Here is a 13,355-nt window from a genome sequence, read left to right on the forward strand (position 1 = left end):
TTTTTTTTCGGTACATTACTAATGTACCACTCTGTTTAAATGGTCTGTGTTATCTCCAGTCTTAAATCGAATAATTTAAAATAATTTTTTGAAATTAAAATTATTTATTTGTTTATGGTTAACAGACAAAACGTTCAATTTCTGCACATTAATCTCCAGTTGATGAGTTTAACGAGTTGCAAGAGTATGTTGTGATGAGTATATTGGCTATTATTAATTTGAGTTGCAATTCATTAACTCTTTTATTGCACGATCTAACTAGTTAAGCAAACATCATACTGCTATACTTGTAAATATAGCTACTTACTTATGTAGAGACAGTAAGAAACAGAAACAGGTTTCCGGTTTTGCGTGAGCAAATCTCACGTAAATCGCTCTTATCAATTGCTGTTGATGCTCTGAGCTCGGTGAGTGTTTTTTTTTTTTTTAGAATTGTACAGTACTAAGCGCTACTTTTTTCTAAGGCTAGCTTCAGTCATCATTTAGTCGTGGACACGGAAAGCTGAAAGCTCCTATTTCAGTTCAAAAACGAATAAAATTATGGCGAAATCGTTATTTCTGCTCTGCTTACATGTGTTGATCTTGATCGACATGATTCAGGGCGACGGCATGATTGAGGTCTTTAAATGGAAACAAATGGATTATTACAATCGCGGGGATAAGCGCCTTCATCGAATGCCTGATCCATCAGGTATAATCAGCGAGCTATAGCACCCGTCTCTATCAACAGCAATAACATTCTGACGCGTAATCTCAACTTTTATATTATTATTTTTATTTCGTTTTTTCCAAATAGCACCAGTTGTGTTCCCAGGTCGTTATGGCCGTGAAAACCATTTTCGTGGAAAACGTGATGTGCTGACTTCACGCGACACACCTGCTGGAATCATGCCACGGAGTAATATGGCCGCCACCGAGAATACAGGTCCATATGTGGCCTACAATAATGTGCCCATGGGTGTAACCCACTTTAGAGGTCGCCTATTCGTCACCATGCCGCGCAGGCGGGTGGGAATACCATCGACCTTGAATTTCATTGATATGCGAAGCGATGGCAAACAGCGCAGTCCCAAGCTTCGCGCCTATCCGGACTTCGAGTTGAACCAGTTTAATGCAAGCGAAACAAATCTGGTCTCTGTCTATCGCACCACAGTGGATGCTTGCCAAAGATTGTGGTTCATTGACACTGGCATGTTGGAATATCCAAGTAGGTTAAAAAATATCTTAATGAAATTGGCTTTAAATTTTGGTACTTGATCTCTACAGACAATCGTCAGCAAATCAGACGGCCAAGCATTTGGATTGTCGACCTTGCAACTGATCGTGTGCGTAAGCGGTACGACATCCCCGAGAGCATTGTGGAAACGGGACGTGGTCTGGCCAGCTTAACCATTGATGTGGGCGACAGGCATCAATGCCAAAAGGCTTATGCTTATATACCAGATCTGGTCAACAGTCGTCTGTATGTGTACAGCTTGGAGGAGGATCATATGTGGGTCTTTCAACACAACTATTTCAACTTTGATCCATTGGCTGGAGATTTGCATATTGGTGGTCAGACATTCCGTTGGGATGATGGCATCTTTTCCACCACGCTCGGACCGAAACAGAGCGACGGCAGTCATGATGTTTACTTCCATGCCATGGCCAGCAACAACGAGTTCGTAGTCTCTAATCGAGTGCTGCAAAAAGAATCAAATGCGGCGCGTTCGGATCATGGGAACGATTTCCGTGTGTTGGGCAGTCGAGGTGTGAATAAACAGTGTACAATGCACGACTACGATCCGCGGACCGGCGTCGTGTTCTATGCTGAGATTCAGACAAATGGCGTTGGGTGCTGGAAGTCCAGCCAGCCCTTCTCGGCTGCTAGCCACGGCATTGTTGCTTCCGATCCTCAGAATATGATCTATCCCAGTGATCTAACGGTCAGTTATAATCGAATATAATTCCGATCAGCAATTTTAGCTATAGCCATGTTTAATCTATTTGCAGATCGATGAGGATGGCGTCATTTGGGTAATGTCAAACTCGATGCCCATTTTCATTTATTCGCAGCTGGATCCGAACGCATATAATTTCCGCATCTGGAAGCAGGATGTTTACGAGGCCAAACACAACACGGTCTGCGAGTAGGGATTTATGTATATGAAATTGTTTTAATGGAGTTTACATAATGACGTTATATGTGTATGTTTTAATAATGTAATATAATAATATATGTATATGGAAAATATTAACACAAAATTATATGTATATTTAAAACAAATCAAAAAGCATTTACAAATGTACCTTTTTTAAAAATTGCCTAAAATTTGAGTACTCAGTTTATCACATCTTCAAGTTACATAGATGTTTTTTTGTCTTTTTCACATGAAAACAAATAAAAAACACAAATACAGAAACAAAATCAGAGGCACTCTAATATTGCATAAGGATACTAAGTTGCACAGGTTTATAATACGCGTGTGTGTGTGTGTGTATATATGTATATTCAATTTAATTTACGAATAAAATATATGTTTGTTTGAGAATCGAGAATACTATAAAAAGTATTATAAACATTTGATTCCGTTTTTGTTCTTTTGTAAATTTTCATAATTTCCTTTCTATCATAATATATTCGAACAATTTTGTCGTGTATATATCTTCTCAAAGTGACTGCTCTACACCGTTATATTTCTATATAACTATTTATATAAAATTTGCAAAAATATATATATGTTTTGTTCGCTTCCGTACGCTTTTTGCGCTCCGCTTCATATGCTCGAAGCTTTCTCTCTCTTTTTCTATCTGTCTATAAGTATTTAGTATATGATTACTACATATGTATGTATAAAAGATGACTATATAGCTTTCTGTCGCTTAAGTAAACATGCAATTTTACTTGAAATTGGAATGGTTATCTGGCCCAGTGTTATACAAAAATATACACGTATAACATAGTATAACAGTTTTGAGTTTCCCTACGGAGCTATATGTATATGCTATATATATGTGTCTATATATATTTTTTAGGTCTATATAAAATAAAAGCAACCACTTTTGAAGTGAGGCGTCTACTGTACTAGATAATCCTTGTAGCCGCGCAACGATTTCAACTGCTTTTTCAATTTGGTTATCAAATCCGACGGTTGCACCAATATCGATATATCCCTGCCTACCGAATTCAGGCGATCACGTATTTCTAAATCCTTGAAAAACAAATTTAGCGGTCGTCCATTAATTTCTGTGAGTATCCAGAACGTCAACGAAGTACCATCACATGACTGCGTCTGAAATAATTCAAAACAAATAATTAACTACAATCATCAATATGCGAATTTTTGAATGCATTCGTCATACTTTAGGCGGCAGTCCATGCCGAGCAGCCAAGCTGTTGGGTACCACGTCAACGATGGTTGAGGTATTGCCATCGCGTATGAGTCCTAAGCATTGACCCTCCCGATCTCGTCGTATTGCATACGCACGACCAAAGGGGATGCGACGGAGCAGCATTTCGACCTGAAACGACAACAAACAAATAAATATTAATTAATGACATCACTTGAGAGCAGAGACCGTAGCAATTATAAAGTGTATGCCTACAAATTCTTAAATGGAATCAATCAATCAATTAAAAATTGTTTAGTAACATTAACATTTCCATATAATATTTATATATTTCCATATAAGTATTACTGAATACTTTAAATTCAATATCTAACAAATTAAAAAGGCAATTTATAACTCATATTTTAGAGCATGATTGATGCCATCAATTACAATATATACTCACAAATAGCGTGTTTGTATTGCGTATAATTTTATTAGCCTCTGCGGCTGTGCTGATGCTAACTCCCGCTATGGAGAGCAGCTGATCGCCAATGTGCAAAGCGTTATATAGAACTGGATGTTCCTTTTGCTTCCATCCTGCAATCCAGACACCGCCGAACGCATCTACCCAAGCAATCGAGCCCACGCAATCCTTGCGTCGCAAATTTAATCGTACGCCACCAGGATGCATAATCTCGCGACGCAATTGCATCACTTGTTGCTCGCGTAGCGTCAATCGTTTGTTGCCGCTGTTGCTGCTGGTCGCTTGGGATGCTGCCACCACCTGGGGTGGCGATTGTATTCGAAAGGCACTCGATGCTATATTGCGACCCGGCACAAACTCATTGTTGTTGGCGCCGCGTTGACTATTCGTTTGCGTTGATGCGGTTACTGTGGCGCCTCGCTGCAACGGCGCTTGTGCATCTGATGTGGATGAGCTGCGCCTGCGCTGCTCAATGCTCTCCACTGCGGAGCTAGCGGCAACGTTGCTACTCTGTCCGGAGTTTGCACCATTCGAACCAGACGTGTGAGGTACACTCTGTTCGATGTTATTGTTGGCATTGGCGCTGGCGCTGGCCGTCTTATGCACTGTCTTCGTTTTGAGTGGTGTATTTAGCATCTTTAAATAGTGAAAATCTCGTCGACTCGGCCGTGTGCTAATGACCAGCTCGGTCAAGCCACGAGTTAGTTGAGGCATAGTGCGTCCATTGTTTGGCGTTTGAGATGGAATAACAATGCCGCGACGCGGCAAAGCTGGACTTCCGTTAACGGGTGTCGGCGTGTTCTCCACGTTTACTATTGCATGGGCATGGCTGCTGCTGGGTTGTTCCTCTCGCATAGCTGTAGGACTGCTGTTGCTGCTTCTGACAGGTATGCTCGACGATAGGAATACCTTCTCGTAGTGGACATTGCCACTGATGACATTAGAGTCGTTTGTCTGCTCATTGTTAATGCGTATGTTGGTGATGCCAGAGCTATTGGCGCTGAGTATAATCTTCTTGCCGACCTTTGGCGTCTGCGGTTTATCATTGGCACTCGGTAGGACACTAGCGCTGGCTGTGGGATAACATGTGCCATAGACAGCCACAGTGGTTGTCGCTGTCGCTGTTGCCCTTGCCTCACCATCGGCTAGCACCTGAACAGTTGTTGTATTGGACGCAGTTTGAGTGGTTGTCGCATTGGAAGCATTGGGTTTCAATGGTATTGTATAGGGATTACAGCTGCTGCCATTGCTGACACTGCCGCTACTGCTGGGTTGGCTCAGCACCTGTATCGTATTTGAATTGACGACGGAATTGGACGGAATGATTTGTACGTTACTCTTGTAATCGTTTTGTAGTTTTTGCTGCGACTGCAACGAATTTTTCATCTTGGTCTTTGAATTAATCTCAGGAAAACGAAAAATATCCGCAACAACTTTATTCTTGGGCGGCAATTCGGGCGGTTGCATTATCTCGGCATTCGTATTGGAAACTTGTATTATTGTTATATTGTTGTCTGCCGTCTCTTCCACGGCAGTTGAGTTAGTGGCAGCCTGTTGAGTTTTCGGCTGTGGTGATTTCCGTAGTGGCCTCTTTGTTTTATCAGCAGCACCTGCTGACATGGAACGTGAAGTTTGTGGTCTAGAGAAAAGAAAGAGATTGAATAAAATTGATTAGTATGCCATGAAATTAAATATCATAACACATAAAACATTTAAATGTAAATCGAAGCAGGATTGCCATATTAAAGTATGCTATCGGACTACGAACTGGATAAATTGTTTGTCAAACAGATTTCTAGTGTGACGAGAATTGTCAAGAATCTTCCTGAAAATGACGCCGTACTATCAGCATGCACGCGATGGTTTCAAATCTTACAAAAAGCCAAGAAAGAGGAAAAGTTTGAGCGCAATTACATATTGCTGATGTTGCATAGACAGCTCAACGATAGCGACACACTCGGTTTTCCCTTTAATGATGAGCGGCAGAATGAACTACAAACTGTGTATCAAATAACCCTTAAACCGGCGGATAGTGACGATAATGATGATGATATTCAAGCCAGTTCTTCTAGCAGCAATTGTCGCTGCATCGCATGCACAGATAGTAAGAGCCATCAGAATGAAGATCAGTATCAGCGATTGAGTCGACTTAATGACACATTGGGCAAAGAGTTGCAAGTGCTTCAGTCCAAGTTGAATATTTTGACAGAGCGCCGTAAGCTTTGCTTGGTAAAAATTGATGATATGCAGAAAGCGAATCGAATGTTTCAAAAGGACATCGACAATATGAAGAAAATTTTCCTAAGCTCACCCGTTACTGCACTTAAGAAACTAACGTTAAACGAGTGTCCACGATTCTTTTCGCTCATGTTTAAAGGGCTCTGTCAAAGTGCACAGGACAGTGAAAAATTTCGCCAATTGGACGAGCGACTTGAACAGGTACTGCGTGAGCACATAAATCACAGATCACGGGAGGCCGTATGGCAAGAAATCACTAAGGAATACGATGCATTGCGTGCCGAATTTGACAGACGCTACAAACAGATTATTGAAGACCAAGAGACTACACAATTCCAGGAACTGTCTTTTTATGGCAAGAAGTGTTTAATGATCTTGAAGACTCTTTTCATCGAGAGTTTCAATGGCGAAAAACAATTGAAAAGTAATGTGATTGCATATTTGGATAAACAATACGAGACATTGCATAGGAAATAACTATAAATGCAGTAAAGTTGTAGTTTACCTGGGAATAAGACGTTCGCATTGCAACATTTGTTCGAAATTCATGATTTGATCTGCAATAAAAATAAAGGCATTTTAGTTAGGTGTCTCATAAAAACATTAAATCAACTCGCATATTTATCGCATGCAATATTAAAAAAGAGATTTTCTTCGAAGCAATAATTTTCGTAGTCAATTATTTTATAAAAAAAAGATCAGCTATCGAATTCAAAAATGAAATACGAAAACGTGTTATATAGTTGTTATACTAAAGGCAGCAATAATAATTAAATATCCAAATTTACAAATATATTTACTTTTAATAATGTATTGAATACATTTTTGGGTTTTTTAAAATAAATAGGCAAATAAATAAATAACTTACCAGCTGATATGCGCTGAGCAGAAGCAGCAGCAACATCGACTCGCACTCCATTTCGCAGTATGGGTGACAGAAACTCATCGTCCGACAGAATGTTATCTGAGGCAGTCACGTTTTGTGGCTCTGTGGCAGCTGTTGCACTGGCTTCCTCGTCCAGCTCCTCGACGGCAGTTGGCGTTAGACTTTCGCTTATTTGTTCGCTGTATGTGCTAATGGGATCTGACAGCATATTTAACAAATGCTGAGTTAATGTATTAGACATGGCTGTGGTTGGAGGTGTTACTGTAGTTGTTGTTGTGGCGACGGCTTCAATGACTTGCGCCGCAACGGACGAGGGAGCACTTGAAGTAGTTATAGTACTCGCTGCTGCTGTTCTGGACGTGTTGTTGTCGTGCTGCTGTTGCTGCTGTTGATGCTGATGAGCCGGAATACGCTCTACGCCGGGCACAATGGCCGCGGGAACTGGCGGAGGTGCGGGCAACGGTGATGTGGGATCGCGCGTTGGCAGCAATGGAGCGCGCACTTCAGGTAACTTTGTGTAGAGGTTTTCACGTGGTGAAAGGATCTTCATTTCACGCAGCTTGGAACGCAACGTTTCCACCCATTCTTGCATAATCTCCCTGTTGATCAACAATCAATTAAAATCGCAACTAGCAAAGGAGCTTGCTCAACTTACCATGACACCGCATGAAAGCGCAACACTTCATTGCTGAGCGTTACAACAAACTCGAACTCGTGCGAATTGGGAATGAGGGCGTGTGATATATGCAGCGTATCCCGCAGCGAAACCGCCCATTCAGGCATGTGTGCGGCCGCTTGACGTGGTTCCGCGTAACCTTCGAGTAGGGCATCGGTGTCGTCGTGCACACAGAATACCACCCAACTGCACTCAGATTTCTACAACAAACAATTTAAATATATACATTTCAATTGCTTCACTTTCTACTACATTTTTTGGGGTGGGGTTGTAATCAAATAGCTAAATAGCTCACCTTTGGGCCAACGGTTAATTTCTTGCCATCGGCCGTCAGTCTTTTCAGCCATGTATTTTTATGAATTTCCCGAAACTGTGCCGCGTTGCTGCTGCTGCTCGACGATGCGTTGATTGCAGGTGCATTCGGATTTGCAGGTGTTGGCGTTGTTGTTGCTGCTGTTGTTGTTGTGTTTGCAGCTGGCATTGCTGCAGCAGCCGCAGCCATTGCAGCACTCCGTCTATCCGATATTGTTTGCTAGTCACTCTCGTTTTATTGCACTTATTTATTTAATATACAATTCACATTTCGCACGATTTTATTGCAACATTTTCCGCACAGTTTCTTTTGACAACAAAAAATTCAGCCAGAAATTGGCGACGACGCCATGTTTGCTAACATCAATTCCAATCGACTAATTTATCTCTCGATATTTATCGCTGAAACATTGTAGGCATTACCGCCAAACATGTATGAGGTGAGGCGAACTATCGATAACAAAATGTTACTGATTTCAATATGAACAACAGCTGTTATTTTGTATTTTATTTGCTTAACAACGCGAATTAATACAACCAATTTAAATGCATATGCAGTCTTATAGCCTCTTTCCACCGCGCGGTTTTCTTTGGTTTTCTTTGGTTTTTTCACGTTCAGGCCGAATGTTACGTTCGCCCCATGTAAAAACCCATAAGAAAAAAAAGTCGGTTTTTCGCGAGCTACGTAGAAATAGCGAACGCACTTTTTGGGTAATTATGCGATATTTTGATCGATATGACAACGAAAAAGAGCTCACCACTAACAAAACAGCTGACATCAATTGCGCCAAGGTATGAAAATAGAAAAATAAAAATTTTATTTTGCTTTTTAAAGCAAATTATTTATATTTTAGATGAGCCAAAAAACTCGAAAGCCGTCAATATCGTGGAGTGGCATCCACAAGGCTATGTTGTTCGAGTTATGGGAGGAGAAATGTAGTGCCTTTTTTGGCCAATCCACAAAGGCGCTCCACAAGGATGCCAAACTCCTCCCTATTAATTCGAAAATTATCTTCAAAAAATGATTCGTTGTTTCCAGGAACATCGCGCTCCTAAAAACACCCATGCCGTTGCTAAAAAGTAAATGTATTTATGTAAATATTACATTGCTGCCAGCAATGGCCTATACTCTATACTTCGCTAATTTTCCCTCCACTTCGTTAAAATCCTCATAAAAATTCTGCAATTTAATAAAATTTTCCATTTTCAAATGCGCCTGCTGTTTTTTGAAATGTTCGCCAACTCGTGTTTACATTTGAACAGCTGATATTTCAGAGCGGCCATATTGAAAAATTTACCGTTGCCCATATTTTTCGGTTCGTGCAGATGGAAACCCCGAAACGGGACTTTAAAAAACGTAGAAAAACTGAGTGAGGTGGAAAGAGGCTATTATCGTTTATTACAAATTGATCTAATTTTATCGATAAGTTAATTAACATCTAATTAACAAAACAATTCCGCTTCCTCATTTGCACCATCCATCAAACACTCTCGTTGGGATCTGTTAATCCATTAAAATAAAAATACGTTTGTTTATACTATAATACTTCTTTTTATTGGGATTTTAAAAATATTTTTTCGTATTTTTTTGATTGGTTTTTTATCTTTATATCACACAACGTAAATAAGATCTTTTTAATGCTGTCTTAAATATCTATAACTAACCAAAAGCTATCTTTATATTTTTCTACATCCGAAAACAGAAGTAAATTTAATTTGTGTATTCTGGGTACTTGCGCGGTAGCAAATAAACGAAATGAAAAATTAATTTTGACTTAAACTATAAACAAAATGGTATTGCAGCTTTTAAATTTAACATTAGATATACAAATACATATATTTGTCGTATATATGTAAGCATCTCGTATAAAGAGTTATTACAGATTATTACATAGTATATTAATTAATTTAGTTAATATATGTTTTGTTACTTATTTACAACTGCAAATTACAAGTAGACGAGTCAAAAAGAAAAGTAGTCAAATTTAGTTAAATGGTAAACAGAACGTATAACGAGTTAACAAACACTCAATGGGGAAACTAAAGTAGACAAATATTGGTACTTAAAGTGAGTTTAGGTCGTGGGCAGGTGGATGTTAACTAATTACAATTAAAGTCTTTGAATTGAATTTCAACGTTGACGATATCAGTTGCTTTTCTAACACAATTGAGTCTTGTAGTTATTACATATTCGCTTTTGACTGGAAATTTATGATTAATAGGAGCGCTAAATAGAATTTTCAATGCACAATTAATCGTAATCGTGTGTAAAGTCATTAGTTTTTTTTTTGTACGTTAATACGAAAGTTTTCACTAGCTTTAGCACGGCACGTCTGTATTCAGATAGCAAAAAATTTGTCTTGTTAAACGAGATATTTGATACGCGTAATTTAAGTTAAGGTATTTTCTTCGTTTCATTTCTTTTCTTTTTTTTGTATTGATTTAATTTTTTTTATATAATTTTTTTTTTGTTTATGGTATTCGTTTGCATTTCGGTTGAGTTGGCTAATGTAATCTTAACGTGTGTTGTGTCTGTGCGCGTTTTTGAAATTTTGTTTTATAGTAGTTTTTTTTAGGTTTTTTTTACACTGTTGCCTGGTTGAAAGTGGACTATTTTGCAAGACATGGGCGAGAGTGAGGAATATATGATGTATAGAAACGTTTATCGAGTTATTGCTATGTGAATTTGAATTGCGTAGCGCTTCAGACATCTTAACTGAAACACTGTTGTGTGAGGTTCGATTTGTTCAGACTGTTTTGTGGCCGGGCTTACGAGGCTATAAACTCTATTTGATGGCAAAGTGGTACAAATTCATCGGCCATGGGATTAAGAACAGATTTCTCAACATTACATTGGGTTTTAGGCAGTGCAGATAGTGCCGTGTTCTGTTCTTCCGTTCTATAATGAAATTTAAATATTTTACAATTTGGAATTTATAAAAGTTTTTGTTAGACTTACTTGGCTTTTTCCCACTCATTTATTTGCTCTTCCAGTTCATCCTCGATCATTGCCTCAAAGCACTCTTGCATTATTTCTTCCTCTTCTAATCGTTGCAGTTCCTGTTTGGTATAAATAATATTTATTAAAGGAAGATCATATTAAGTTGTAAATGTTCAGCTTACGTTCTTATCGAACTCTTCCTCATTCTCCATCCACATATATTCTGAAAAATCGGGTTCATCATCGAAGTCAGAAAGTGATTCGTCGTCGTCCACCACATAAACTATTTGATCCGTCCAGTCAACAGATGGCACTTTTAATAACATGATAGTGCTGTAAGAAAGTGGTGAAAATAAATAATTTATATAGAAATATGGGGGTTATTATAAGATATTTCCATAAACAAAATGGTGTCAGTCTGCTTGTTATATTAAGAAATATTTCGGATCAAGGCTATCATTTAGACTACATATATTGTTGATCAAGAATATGCACATTTTATGGGGTCGAATATGCCTCCCTGTGCTTGTTACATACGTTTACTTTACATCATGCGTAGCAGGTATAATGAGGTGTAAATGTAAATGTATGTAAATTGGTATACAGTGAAAATGCCTATGTACGTGTAGCTTGTTTATCTGCCGGCAAAAAAGCTGCTAGTTGCGTCGTTCTTAAAGAAACCGGTTTGACACCATTGCCAATTGTTGTATTTTTTTTTTTTTTTTGTAAATACAATTCAAAAACGAAAACCGCAAAACAAAAGAGTTGCGAACAAAAGTTATATACAAAGCATGTACATATGTATGTATGGTAAACTGTTTATATAAATAAACGAAAATTTTCTCTTTTATTTTTGCGCAATCTTTTGTTTATTGTACATTTTTATACGAATCAAGTCTATTTTTTGCACCGCGGCGCAAATTGAAAAACAGAATGACTAAGCTCAAAGTACAAGAGCAAAAGAGAAGAGCATAAACACGCATACAAGCGTATAGTTAAGCATTTATGCATGAGTGTGTGTACGCAGACAAGAAAAACGAAAAACAAAAAATAGTCAATTGTTTATAAACAAGTCGTATACATACACAAACGTATACATTTGTTTGATAATCAGTATAAAGGAATTATTAAATCGGACACTTGTCTACATTAAGTATGTGTATAAATGTTATATGATGTTATATTCATATATGTAGTGTGTATGTGTTTGTATCAGAAATTTCTGTTTTTATGGTACCGTTATCACCTGTTTGGTACGTGAAAAAATTTAAACTAATTTGACGATGACGTCGACGACTTTTGTATTTATGCAAAACGCAATAAGGCAACGAATATATATGTAGATCGCCTCGGACATGAATATTGTGGACGTTGTTTGGTTCATGGGCGTCGACAATTGTTTTTAGCCCCATCAAACAAATGGCGCTCAATCTGTATGTGTATGAGTGCAGTCGAGCTTGTATGTATGTCGTGTACGTGCTTCGCAACACACACACACACATCTTGCTCTTGCTACAGTTGCCATATTGCGAAAAATTAAAATGTATTTGCTCTGTGAACTCAACAGATGTACAAAAGTATTCACATAAATTTACAAATATATTTACATATGGATATGTACGTATACGTATGCGCACATATATGTATATGTGATTAAATGAACCTCCCTCAACCCAACAGCAACAATTACAACAACACCGCGCACTCAAGGTAACAAGTGTTTCGAAAAAGCTTGAAAAACATTCGACAAAAAGAATAAATATACTCAAGTTGCGTGTGTTTTATTGCGTCGCCAATCGAAAAATCTCGTTGTCAACACTTTGCACGTAGCTCAACAAAAACGAACAAAATTAATCCACAGCGCCAAGCGCAGATCTCTGGATCGAAACTTGCCCCTTGATTACAGAGGCGTCAAGCAACAACGCTTCATTTATTGATTTGTCAAGAAGCTTTTCACGGAAATGCTTGAATGTCAGAAAATAATAAATAAGCTACAAACAAAATGAGGAAACGCTTTGTACTTCCGCCTTTCTTTCCTCTTGTGAACCGAGAGAGCAAGCAAAAACTTAACAAATAAGCATCATTTTAGCAACAACAAACGAATGTTTGTTTGCTAGTCGCGGGTCAGTTTAATGCACTTGGAATTGTTTTTCTGTTGTACTCACTTTGAAAATTAGCTTGATGCGCTGCAAAAATTGAAGTCTATTGTTCTGGATTGCTTATATTCCACTGAGAATTTTGTATTTGCAAACGTATTAAAGGGGCAAAAAAACACTGACAATTTATGTTTGCATCCAGATAGAAAACACGAAAATTTTTCTATTGCGAAACCAATTCAAATGCTGTGGTGCGGAAACACGTCCATTAACGTCAAGCAAACGAATCGAAAATGATTTATAAATAACAAAAACTGACAAACACAGCGTGACCGCATCTTAAAATTCAAAATATATTATTTTATTTTGACAAAATTATATTCCGCTGGTTACACTTTATTTAGGCGTGG

At 38.3% G+C, this 13,355-nt stretch overlaps 4 protein-coding genes across 4 annotated transcripts; 2 read left to right on the forward strand and 2 right to left on the reverse strand.

Annotated features, from left to right (window-relative positions):
* The first annotated feature begins 467 nt into the window (after positions 1 to 467).
* Positions 468 to 2,284, forward strand: LOC117574039 (L-dopachrome tautomerase yellow-f2-like). The gene is made up of 4 exons (XM_034257639.2): positions 468 to 691; positions 797 to 1,207; positions 1,267 to 1,925; positions 1,993 to 2,284. The coding sequence occupies exons 1-4, from the start codon at positions 541 to 543 to the stop codon at positions 2,131 to 2,133; spliced, it is 1,362 nt and encodes a 453-aa protein (XP_034113530.1). The 5' UTR covers positions 468 to 540; the 3' UTR covers positions 2,134 to 2,284.
* A 658-nt stretch (positions 2,285 to 2,942) lies between these two features.
* Positions 2,943 to 8,283, reverse strand: LOC117574040 (pneumococcal serine-rich repeat protein). The gene is made up of 7 exons (XM_034257640.2): positions 7,892 to 8,283; positions 7,576 to 7,796; positions 6,903 to 7,519; positions 6,540 to 6,591; positions 3,776 to 5,435; positions 3,343 to 3,501; positions 2,943 to 3,272 (listed from the first exon to the last, which is right to left on the reverse strand). The coding sequence occupies exons 1-7, from the start codon at positions 8,096 to 8,098 to the stop codon at positions 3,057 to 3,059; spliced, it is 3,132 nt and encodes a 1,043-aa protein (XP_034113531.2). The 5' UTR covers positions 8,099 to 8,283; the 3' UTR covers positions 2,943 to 3,056.
* Positions 5,470 to 6,808, forward strand: LOC127566123 (uncharacterized). Its single transcript, XM_052007739.1, has one exon. The coding sequence runs from the start codon at positions 5,546 to 5,548 to the stop codon at positions 6,509 to 6,511; it is 966 nt and encodes a 321-aa protein (XP_051863699.1). The 5' UTR covers positions 5,470 to 5,545; the 3' UTR covers positions 6,512 to 6,808.
* A 1,153-nt stretch (positions 8,284 to 9,436) lies between the features above and the next one.
* Positions 9,437 to 13,238, reverse strand: LOC117574753 (polyadenylate-binding protein-interacting protein 2). Its single transcript, XM_034258694.2, has 4 exons — positions 13,015 to 13,238; positions 11,032 to 11,182; positions 10,868 to 10,968; positions 9,437 to 10,807 (listed from the first exon to the last, which is right to left on the reverse strand). Exons 2-4 carry the CDS (start codon positions 11,173 to 11,175, stop codon positions 10,678 to 10,680), a joined length of 375 nt encoding a protein of 124 aa, XP_034114585.1. The 5' UTR covers positions 11,176 to 11,182; positions 13,015 to 13,238; the 3' UTR covers positions 9,437 to 10,677.
* Between the last annotated feature and the right edge of the window lie 117 nt (positions 13,239 to 13,355).

Source organism: Drosophila albomicans, chromosome 2R (assembly GCF_009650485.2).
Source record: "Drosophila albomicans strain 15112-1751.03 chromosome 2R, ASM965048v2, whole genome shotgun sequence".
Classification (NCBI taxonomy): Eukaryota; Metazoa; Arthropoda; class Insecta; order Diptera; family Drosophilidae; genus Drosophila; species Drosophila albomicans.